General features: G+C 38.6%; 1 protein-coding gene and 1 pseudogene across 1 annotated transcript; both read right to left on the bottom strand.

Annotated features, from left to right (window-relative positions):
• Positions 1 to 972: 972 nt before the first annotated feature.
• Positions 973 to 7,758, bottom strand: LOC103995464 (probable glycerol-3-phosphate dehydrogenase [NAD(+)] 1, cytosolic; annotated as a pseudogene).
• A 1,723-nt stretch (positions 7,759 to 9,481) lies between these two features.
• Positions 9,482 to 11,136, bottom strand: LOC135588158 (probable sugar phosphate/phosphate translocator At5g25400). Its single transcript, XM_065080150.1, has one exon. It carries the CDS (start codon positions 11,133 to 11,135, stop codon positions 9,897 to 9,899), a length of 1,239 nt encoding a protein of 412 aa, XP_064936222.1. The 5' UTR covers position 11,136; the 3' UTR covers positions 9,482 to 9,896.
• Between the last annotated feature and the right edge of the window lie 1,261 nt (positions 11,137 to 12,397).

Genomic DNA, 12,397 nt, shown 5'->3' with positions numbered 1-12,397 from the left:
AGAAAAGATTTTATTTTAATTTTAATTTTTTTATAAATTTATTAGAAAAAGATAAACGATGAAGATAAAATTTTATTTTAGGATCTCGTTATCAACAGTTAAGATCTTTATTGAAAAACTATCGAATGAAGTTTTGAAAAAAAATTCAAAAAAATATTGAATGAGATTTTTAACTCTCGATGAAGAATGAGTCACTTAATAATGAATTTAATGAATTAATCCTCTTTGTTTAGTAAATTTTGGTTTCTGAAATATTCCTCCAACTCATCTGAAGACCTACAAAAGTTGCGGATAAATCAATGAATGAAATCACACAAGACGCTCAAATTGGATTAAAATTGAGTTACTTTTAGATCAGGCGATGCCAATACCAACTACTCCAGCCATTGTACCACTTATCGACAACTACAGACAACCGATGAGGTGTTATTTTTAGCCAAACGATTTTTAGCTAAACGGCTGTATTATCTATCACTTGGAACGACAGTGATACCAATAGTACATTGCATCTCTCTTTCATACCTTGTGTTCAATTCTTATGCACCTGTGAGAAACTTTCAAACACACTCACTCTTGTAATAATACTTCACGCCTCTCTTAGTATTACGAAGATCCCAACAGTCAACCTGTGGCAAGCAAATCCTGCATTCTAGAAGTCCTAAAGTTATTTGGGTGATATGTAGATATTCCACTTGGATGTCACATAGCTACATCACCTTTTTTACCCACGATTTCAAGTCACACAACGAGCATGGACTGTTATATGAATCAATGGTTATTCAATAAGATGGATCTAAAAAGCATCACCAATAGATAGTTGACATTTGATTCAGACGACAAAAACTAAAAAGAGACCCTATTACTCGACTGCAAAACTCATCAAGCTGAACAACGAGCATGACAGCGCATTGAAGTCGACATCGTGGTCATGGCTGACCCAAAAGTGATAGCTTGTACGAAGCATGACTCAGTGCCAGCTCAATTCGATCGCAAAGATCGTTCATTGTTTCATCTCTCAGTGCTTGAAGGATCGCACCTGTTGAAAGTTCCCTGCAAACAGGGGAATGTTGAATAATCATCCATCTTTTTATCAATATATCTTGTGAAGTGTTTCCAGAATGAGGCACATCTCAGCAAGATCAAACATTCTTCTTTCTTTTCGGATCCAAAACACAAGTTGGGTTGACTTAGGAGGTCATAAAATGCACGCACAGCAAATACACCCTAACAAAAGATTAGGGGCATTTAGCGATAGGCACTCTGTCAACAGACTGATCATTCCATGGTTAAATTCATGTATAAAACAAGCGGTAAGATCACAAAGCTAACTTGAATTGTCCCTTTTCCTTTTATACTATAGCCCATCTCGAGAGTGAGCTCACCCTTCGCCAACATCTGACCATACCATGCGTTGCGACCTTTCAATAGGGTGACATATGTGTCGGCAAGCAACGGGCCGGATATCTTCTCTGGCTCCTCAGTCAGCAGGTGAGTGATGAGTATCATCTCAGATGTGCAATGCGCAAAATATACTGATTTGCTCATAGCGCTTTCGTTGGTTAGAGCGACTATCATCCCTGAAGAAACAAAAGATAGTCAGGAAATGACTTGGCAAACAATTACATAGTTAGACACAACAAAGCCTTCAGATGCAAATATATATATATATATATATATATATATATATATATATATATATATATATATATATAGGTTGGCATTCTCAAAACAAAACATGCTTGACCTCAATTAATAGTTGGGCAGATTGAACTCTCTCTGTTGGTCTATTGGCAAACCACTAAAAACAAATGCTAGTGTGGGTAACAATTAGTGTTTCTTTAGAAGCTCAAGCAGGTTATACAGGTCATCTAGGTCAAATTAATTATAGATTGCCTACGTTTGCTATTATATTGCCAGCACAATATTTACCAGCCAATACGAGACGAATTGCCTTTATTGGCTGACACAAGGCAACAATATGCACAAAGGTGTACTGGCACCAGTGACATGACAGTTTCTTGTTTTAGCATCATACTATGTGGTTAACTTGGACTAGCTTATCACAAATAAAAATTGAACTTGGTTTCACCATATCCTTATTATGGCATTACCAAATCTCCATAACTTTCCATTCTTTCTTTGGGTGGATCAATACACATAGTTTACAGAGAATGACAACTCAGTATTTGCCTAATACCATTTATTAAGGTAGGTAGAATACATGGAAGCTACAATAATTTATTTACATGATTTGCTATGTAGATTGTCATTAGTTAAATTGGACAATCTATATCCTTACTAAATGCCAATCTTGTGTTCTGTGGATTTACAGAGCCTCAATTCTAGCTTACTATCATAAAGAAACCTAGAGAATTTCAACAGTATATGTCCAACTTCTCGTAATATGATGTGTTAATACTTTGATGGATGATTAAAAACTCTGCCAACTGATCTAGCAGATGCCACAACAAAGAAATGCCTGAAACATTTCATTACTCTCATAACTTACTAAAGTTTCAACACTAAGAAATGCCTGAAAATTTAAATGAGCTATCTTTGAAATTTAATATTCATGAAAATTGAATTTAATGTTCATTAACTTATTTGGAATTTCTGACATGATTGATCTACAAATTAATATATATTAAATGTTGCATGGACTCAGACATGTACCAGTATTTGAGTGGTCAAGAAGACAAAAAAAGAGATACAGACATATGTAGGACATAAGAATGTAAGGTCATATTTTTGTTAAGATGAGCAAGAATGCAGATGTTAGGAGACAAGTTTGTATCAAGTCTCAAAAACAAAACAAAAAAAGCATATTTCTTGTCGTCATAGCAGGTTATTATTGTTAGAGGTGTCAAAATCCAAGATTAAACCTAAAACTATCATAAAGTAATTAATATCGTCTAGCTCAGTGATACTGGTTTGACGAGTGGGAAAAAAATGCTCGAGTCCAGGTGAATTGTATTTACTGTGAGATAAAATTTGTGTACAGTAGTGCTACATGCACACTATGGAAAGTTAAGTGACTGCAATGATACAAGCTTGATTTGTCATTTTAGGTAATAAGGTCATTGCACTAGAAAGATATCGTGAATCATGGGATAGTATCAGAGCAATGTACTGTGCCAAATGCTTGGCAGAGCATGGTCATTAACATTCTAGGGAATCAATGCACCTAATTTAAGGACCATTTCTACAAGAGTATCCTTCAGATAGCTCAAATATCAAAGACAAAAACTGAAATGATAGTTCATGCAAAGGTCATGAAAGAGTGTATCAAATTTTATTTGAATAAAAGAAAGAATTGCAGTTAATCTAGAACTTGAAGAAATAAAATGGTGTAGTTTCAAAATACTAATGATATTCGTCTCCATATATATGAGCAGGAAAAGATGTATTACCGGCACCAATAGCATAGACATTCTTTAACCCACCCATAGCCTCGTGTGTGATGAGATCGCAGTTGTCCCACACAATAAAATGAGGCTGCCTCAAAAATTTAGTGAGTAGTTTCCTCCATTTTTCGGCTCCACAGATCCGAGCATTAGCATATTCCTTACTGTAAATCTCTGAAGCAATGTTTGGCCCACCAACATAAAGAATCTTCTCAATTGTAACTCCAGCTGCAAGACAGACATCCACATTTACAGAAAGCCAAAAAGGAATATGACACCGGTACAATTAGAAGACAGGTTAATTTCAAGATGCAAGACATTCATATGCTTGAATATGATAAATAAGAAACAGAGATGAATGTGTAAAATATAGAGAAAAATAAGAAAGAATGGAGATACTTCAACATTCATAACAAAATGAGAACAACCATATTATACATGCAGAAGAAGTAAATTAACTTAGCAAACGATTAGGTGGACATGGAGGAATCAGTACTGAAAGTTAAGCAAAGATGTGCAATGAAATCTTCCAAACAAAGATTATGGCATGAAATTTCTCAAGATAGCTGTTCAATCTCTTAAAGGATTAAATGACATGTGGCTGACAGAAACCAGAGTGTATGGTTTTTTCACAGGAAATTTGTATTTCAAAGTATAAAAGATAAAATGTTGCTCTGTTTTCTAAAAAATTGTTATCAGTGTATCGGCAAACAGCATAAGAACATCTTAATGAACTAGCAAGTATGTGTGTGTTTGGCAACCATGAGCTGTAATAAACTGAGACCTGCATATAGGTAGAGTAAGATGAGAAACATTACTTGCGTGGCTAATAATCTGTGTAGGAGTTATGATACGAGGGACCGGATGGAGAGATGCCTCTATGCCCTTGGCAAGAGATATGATGATTGGTGCACTGATCCTCTCCTTCCAGTACCGACCAATTTCCTCGAACACCTCCCTCATTTCCGTCGAGGGCCAACCGTTCACCACGATGTCGGCATCCCACACTGCCTCCTGCAGATTGGTCACCACCTTGAGCGGGCAAATCGGAGTGTCAATCAGATTCAAGCAGAAGCCATCCCTCAAGATCTCATCCGCAAACAGAGTGCGGTCACCAAGCCTCGCCTCGACATACTTCAGATACGCGCACCGCCGGATCAGCCGCCTCAGGACGTCCTCCCTCGAACTGATCACCTCGAAGAGATGCTCCGCGGTGGCCCGCCCAGGCCGCCTCCAGATTCTGACTTGTACCTTGTCACGGAACTGGCCGGAGGCATCCTGCAAGAGGGCAGCAAAGACGCTGCCCCACGCCTCGGCGCCGACGCAGGCGATCCTCAGCCGGTCGCCATCTGATTTGCCGACGGAGCTCGTCTAGCCTCTCTTCCGGGCCATTGGAGCAGCGAACAAACCTATTAGAATGGGAAGAACCATGGTGGCGCTACTAACCATCTCGTTTCGATAGACAAGGCACCTCAACAATCACGGCAAATGATGCTATGGCTACACGAACAGAACTCTATACAAGAAGTAGGATCCTTCTCCTCCCTCAAAGAACACACCGCCAATGTATTGAAGTTCCCTAAAAGACTGGATTTTTATGATCGAACCAGTCTCGAAACCACGGAGAGCTTCGAAGAAACCGATCGGTCATTCAAATTCAACAGTAGAAGCGAAGGCTCCACCAGACCATGCGGAGCAAAATAAAAACGTGGGGAAAATATACTGTCTAATGTGACACATAATCATGCCGCCTACGTTTATGTCACGACCGGTTCGATTATATTTCCGGCAAAATCGGACCGGTGTTGGGTTTGGTTGTCAATTTGGACCGACCTGCTCTCCACGTCCCTGTCGAAACAGGCGGAAGAGGAAGCTTCCGTCTGCCGTAATATAATCCTAAGATGTTATTTAAGTAACGTGGTGCCACCAAATAATCCTAATATAATCCTGAAGATGCACACAACAATTACATCCAGAGTGCTAATTTTTAGGGCTTTTAGACGGTGGGTTGATCTTTGCTTCATATGTATTTCTGCTGGTGCCTTTTATGTTATGAACTACAGTGAGTGTTGTGATGAGTTTTAGAAGGATGGAAGTCCACAACAAAGGAGTCTTCTTTTTGTCTTGTTAGATGTAAATGATAATTATATCTGAAGCACTGTTTTTGATGCTATTAATAGTTTGTGCCATGCACTGCATGCAGTGGTAGTGACCTTTAATCTTGTGAACCATAGAGAGAGTTTGTGATGAGTGATTATGGAATATTCAAAATGGTAAATTACCTCATATTGATAATTAGACTCATTGAACAGATTAATGACAAATCAAATTATGTTTTTTTAATCATGTTTTATCTGCCAAAATATCTTGTTACAAACTGAAATAGCAACATTTACCTGATTTTGATGTTGCCTGATGAGCACCTAAAGTGAGGTACAGATTTTTGTCTCTTGGAAGAAATAACATGCCAACCTGCAACAGGACAGCAGGTTAAGATTCCAATTCTATGCCAAGCCTCAAGTCTGAGAGAATAAGTTTACATATTGAAGGTAAGATGTTAATTGCAAGATATAATAATTGAAATGATCACATATTGAGGAATGCACATCCTATCAATATTCTGGATATGTATGGTTTGTAAGTTCATCAAAATTTCTAATGATAAAAGAGTGCATTGGACCACATTCAGGATCAATCATTAAAAAAGACTAGATGGCCTGCTGCAGAAATGAGAGAGAACAAACTACAACAAGACTGTGGAACTTGGTTTTTGACATTTAAGAAACGATGGCATCTAGTTTAAGATGATAATTTTGTGGTTATCACTCTTCTGGCCTGATGTTCCTAGTAAACAGATGAGAAAAATGACTATGACTATATGTAAGATGTGATAGTTTGCATTTGTAGATATGCATAACTAGCTGAACAATAGCATGGTTTTCTATCAGATTTGTGCTGAGAGTGGCATAGGTTGTCTGAGTGACATTCAACTCTATTGAGGTGATCTTCTAATGCATTTAGGAAATTATGGTAAATGATTTATGTTCTAGATGATGACATGTTTCTGCAGTGACACATAGGAAGAACTTGGGTGGCAATGACCAGCACAAATCCCTGTCTTAATAAGGAAAATTTGATTTAAAAAAAAGGAAATTTAGTGCTAAGATATGGCCTAATAACATGATTAGCTTTGAATATGTTGACAGCTTTTGCTTGGGCAGCAACTGACTGCTCAGATTGTCTAGACTCTATTTCACTTTGCCTCACATTATAGACTATGCATATTGCATCTTCCATAGAGTAAAAAGATTGCATCTCATTGCTGTGCTTCCTACAAAGATGATGGTAAGAAATAAAAATAATGATAATAATAACTGCTGGCCATAGAATTAGGATGCTAGAATTATATATGGTGATGAACATACCATGAGCAGGTATAACAAATGCATCTTGCATCCAGAACATGAAGAAACGTAGTTATTTCATGAAGAAACAATTCAACCAAGATAAACAGTATTACTTGATTGAAGAGTAAGTGGGTTAGGACAGGAGGAAGAACCTGAATTGAAAATGCTCTCATGGATATTGTTGGCTGTCATGAAAAAACTTGAGTTATATCAATCTCAAGTACAAATGAAGAAAACAGTTATGTAAAAAAGGAGACATGTATGCCACAATAAATTTTGGGATATTCTAAAAAGGAAAAAATTGCCTCACAAATACGTGATAAGAAACCGAAGAAGAATCCAAGAAATGCCATGGCTTAACAAGCAACAAGAGGACAACACACTACAAACATAATTGTTAAGAACAAGGGAGGAAAACATGATAGCCTTGTCAATTATATTCCATAAATGTTATGCAAGATCTGAAACCAAAAACAAGATTACATGATCAGATCACTGAAGTGAATTACCAACATATGTTACATGGCCAACTGAACATGGAAGGAATGTGAACTTGTGAAAGAAATTTCGGAATGTTCTGAGGATCACTTTCTGTCATCATGAAGAAAGAGCGAAAACATAGACTGCAACAGAAAATTTTCAGGATAGTTGAAAACACAACACAGACAATGGTAAAGGACTTGGTGCATGACAACCTACCATCATGGTCAGCAGACATATGATGTTGATCTTATGGAGTTAACTGTTGCCACGGAACAAACAATTTTTGCAGGTAAATTTGAAATGAAATGTAGTGGATTTAGTAGTGCACCTTGGTCATACCTGTGCTGGCATATATCACAGCTCTCATATGGCAGAATTAATGCATGCAGGTGCATACCAGAGTGCGCCATGCAGTGGCATGGTAAGATAGGAGTTGGCATAAGGTAGCAGGCACCAGCACTCATGGTACGTATATTGGCATGTGGACAAACATAGCACTTGTATATCTGGAATGATAAAATACTGTTGTGTAGCAAACCAATACCTCAGCACATGGTTCAGGCAGTCATCTATAAACAGATCCTACAGAAGTGCAGATTGAAGCCTAATAAAACAGCATAGATTTTTTTCACCTCCTTTACATAGTTCCTCCGTCAAATCATGACAAACATTCAGGAAGGACTCATAATCTAACGGACAATCACAGTAAGAAACTATTTGATTCATCTTCCAACTAAAATACATCTTGATTTAGCCTCTTCTGCCACCACTCATTCATCCAGAACAAACAAGCATCAAAACATCTAAAGTTGGGGATATCAGCATACAACAAATTCAATTACACTTCTGATTGAATATTATTTAAGCATATTACAAACCTTTCGGTTGTCCACATTTAGTTTCTTAAAACATGTTGCTCGGTGACAAAAAATTAATCTCTCTCTTTCTTAACCATCAAAAAATAAAACAAAGTATTGGTACCCTATCATACATTTGAAAATAGGCAGAATTCTTTCCTTGCTGGTTCAGACTCTAACTGCTTCAACAACAACAATCTTTCAGGTTAAACGTACCAAAGAAACAATCTTTCCACAAAAAACATGTACATCATAGATAAAAAAAGTTAAAACATTCCTCTTTTCTATCTCTCCACCCTAGGTTATTACGTATCTTATCCCTTCCAATTATTTAATCAAATCAGATTCCAGAAAAACCTGATGAGCCTCACTCTCTATGTAGGATTTTCTTCTTCAACTCTGATAGATCCTATAAGTACCACTATTAAATTACAACAATACTTATTCTGCTAACTACTTATCAGGGTTGTTTTACTTTGTCAATTGAATCTTTAATGCCCTTAGCACTTTTTATAATATTTACTAAGGTTGCACATGATTCAGGGTTAAGGAGGGCTCAGTTGATGGTCATGGGTTTAATCCACCAAATGGTTTAGTCTAAATAATAACTAATTTAGCTTGGTCAAAGGAGTACAACTCAGATAAAGTATCCTATATAAATGGATGAACTAAAATACTCTTTTCTCATTTTCTTTGCCAACCCATAGATCCTAGATAGTTAGCTAGGTTAGCAACCTAATGAGAAAGACAGGTTAAAGTTAGTACGGTTAACATAATTTAACCCAGATAATTTGGCCCAAAACCAAACATAACATAATTAGTATCCTTCTTGTCTAATCTCTTGGCTCACTCTCCACATCTCTGATACATGCGTAAAGTCATTTCATTGTGTTGTACCATTAGCCATATTTTCTTGTTCTGAAGCTCCTCCTTTAGTAGTTCAAGGAAAAATCACTCAATCTACATCAGTATCACAATGTGATTCTTGAAAATATGAATATACACAATCGAAATCGTGTCTATCTAAATGCAAAGAGATATGTAGATTCATAAGTGAAAATAAAATTCAACAGATAATAGTGAATAGACAAAGAACAAATGAAAATTATCTCATGACATGGGCACATAAACAAGTTCAGAGAACATTGTTGACCACTTTCAAATTTAATCATTTGAAAGAGAAAATGTTAGTATAATTGCGACAAATTTGTGGTAGTAGTTTCCATTATCTACAACACGCCAAAATGCATCTGATCAGCCAACAACATAGGATTTCAATGCAACATAAATAAGAAAACGAAGGACAAGTGGGCAACATCGGAATAGTAAATTGAACAAAACTGTCAACCCCATTTAGTAGGAAAAAGAAATCTCAAACATGATCCGACAAATATATAAGAACATTAAACAGACACACACATATCCCTCTATGACAACAGCGTATATGGATAATGGTGATGAAGTCATAAACAAGCCAAAACAGTTCTCCAGCAGCAATAATCACAACTAATATCCTTCAAGCTTCCTTTCCTGGATCTGACCCATGTCATAAATCACAAGCAGTTCCAGATCTGATTCGTGTTATCAAAACTGAATTCAAATCCCACACGATTGTTTTCCCCTTAAACCTCCTCCTCGGTAGAAGAAGTGTACTACCACAGACAAATAAGCTAACGAATAAAGAGATCCATTAGAAATATTGAAGACGAACCAATGTAACTGTAGCAGAACACTGAACGGGCAGGTCAATTGTGGGAGTCATTCCTCCGGTTGCTGCCACCATTGACCTGATCGAGGAGCTTCCCAGACTCCTCATCAGCCTGGGCGGCCTTCTTCTGTGCCTCCTTGGCCTTGAGCGCCTGCAGCTTCACGTAGTTGTAGTAGGCGACGCCGAGGAAGGCGATGGCATAGCCGAAGAGGTTGATGCTGGTCACGATGTCACGGATGACGGACCAGGAGAAGGCGATGAGGAGCCAGTCCTTGACGACGCCAGCGACGTTCATGGTGAGGGCGGAGGTCTTGCCGACGAGGAGGAAGACGGCAAGGTTGAGGGCGAAGGCGCACAAGGAGTTGGTGCCGAAGATGAGGATGTCGGGGCGGAAGGCGGAGGCGGCCAAGCGGTCACGGAGGACAGGGAGCTCGACCATGGACCAGGGGACGAGGAGGAAGGCAAGGCAGCAGGGGGCTACGTAGTAGAGGGAGGTAATGGGGTTAAGGGAGACGCCCTTGGAGGTGAGGAGGATCTGGATGAGGACGAGGCGGGTGGCCTCGAAGGCGACGGCGGCGAGCTGGAGGACGACGCCGGCGCCGACGAAGCGGGCCTCGCCGTACGCGGCGATGGCGACGCCGAAGGAGATGGAGAGCATGTTGAGCATGGAGGAGGACTTGAAAGCCTCCTTGCGGAAGAGGACGCTGATGGAGTAGACGGCGACGGGCATGAGGGCCTTGAGCATCTGGATGAAGGAGACGGAGAGGTAGATGTACGCAGAGTTGGAGAACCACAGGGAGAGGGAGTAGAGGGCGCCGATGGGGACGACGGAGGAGAGGTAGAGTGGGCGGGTCATGGGCGAGGAGGCGGGCGGCGCCACCAGGCGGAGGACGCGGACGAGGAGGAATGCGAGGGCGGAGCAGAAGGTCATGTGGATGATGGTGAGGCTGATGGGGAAGGGCCACCCGTACATCTTCGGATCCAGAATGTACTTGTTGTAAACGATGACGGTGAAGCTGAGGAAGATCCACACCGCAACGTAGGCGTACGACAGCAGCACCTTCTTCATCACCCCCTCCGCCATTGCTCCGCCGCTCCCTCCCCTCCTCCGATCAGTCCAGTCGCGGAACTGCTGCTGCTGTGATCGATAGATCCGAAGTTGGAGGAATGAGGAGCGGAGACGGGAGGGAATAGGGATTACAAGTCCCGAAAGGACTTGTTTGCATAATTCGGAATTGGAGAGGGACCAGTTTGCAAAACGACACAAGTGTCGCATCGTAAATAGTATCTCTCTCTCTCTCTCTCTCTCTCTCTCTCTATATATATATATAAATGCTGCGTCTACGATCAATTAAATAGTATGTAGAATTAAAGAGGTAGTCGACACACTTCGAGCTCAAGATTTTAATTACGTTAGAAATTAATATGCAAGTAGTTACTTTTGCTGCACTAAATTCTCGTTCAACGTTACTGATTTAGGCATCGAAAAGAATCGGACGTCGATATTTTACCATAAGCACCTTAGGAGCTTTAGAATATAAACAAGTCCACAGCTCTATCTCGACACTTTTGATTGGATCAACATATTTATACAATACGAACATTTCTAATATGATCGAGTTTGGGGATTAAAAAATTTAAATCAATGATACTATGGCGGTTAATATTCTAAACAAGGAGAAGAATTACCTTTGGTTTCTTATTTATTATGTTGGAATTATCTTTAGTTTAACTAAATAAGTTATATATATATATATATATATATATATATATATATATATATATATATATATATATATATATATATATATATATCTGTGTGTGTGTTCAGTTGTCATTTCATAATCACATGGATTATGTAGGTAGAGGGTGGGTGGATGGAGAAAACGAAGTTGGGGATACTTCCCTTTCGCTTATGTGATAATTTTCTCAACTTAACAATACGAAGTTTCAAGACAAGAGGACTATCAAGATTAGTCCTCTTAAATAAAGAGCCAGTAGTTGAAAGTGTTCGAGCCAGAAGATATCTGGAAAAATAAAAAGAAGACCTGAAAAGCATCATCAAAGCCATTTGAACCTTCAATCAAATGTCACCAGAAAGAAGCTTCTTCGTCTTATGATCGGTCTAGCTGAATTGTATCACCGTCTCCGGCTTTCTCCGGACATCCACCTGAATTGTATCAGTATCTTTTTTATTTATGTTGCTTCCGGTTAAGGAATACAAGATCAATCGATCATTATTCATTGTGTCAAGATCAATCGATACTATTGTTATTATATTTTTATAGAAGGTTAGTGTTAGATTATGTGATCATATTTAATTATGTAAGATATATTATAGATACGATTAGATTCTTATTATGGTTATTGGCCAATTGAAAAGAAGTTCTATGATTCATTAAGAGATAACCTAAGAAGTCTCCTAATAACTTATCTTAAACTTTATGCTCTCGTCTATAAATAGACAGGGCCTATAGGGGTTAAAAAGATAAACATCAAAAGATGCATTTTAATACAGTTGAAAGATTAAAAATTTTC

The sequence above is a fragment of the Musa acuminata genome, chromosome BXJ1-8, assembly GCF_036884655.1.
Source record: "Musa acuminata AAA Group cultivar baxijiao chromosome BXJ1-8, Cavendish_Baxijiao_AAA, whole genome shotgun sequence".
NCBI classification, from domain to species: domain Eukaryota; kingdom Viridiplantae; phylum Streptophyta; class Magnoliopsida; order Zingiberales; family Musaceae; genus Musa; species Musa acuminata.
This window is presented reverse-complemented; position numbering and strand designations above follow the sequence as displayed.

Coding starts and splice junctions, on each gene's coding strand:
- LOC135588158 (XM_065080150.1), bottom strand. CDS start 11,135: ATGCGACACTTGTGTCGTTTTGCAAACTGGTCCCTCTCCAATTCCGAA.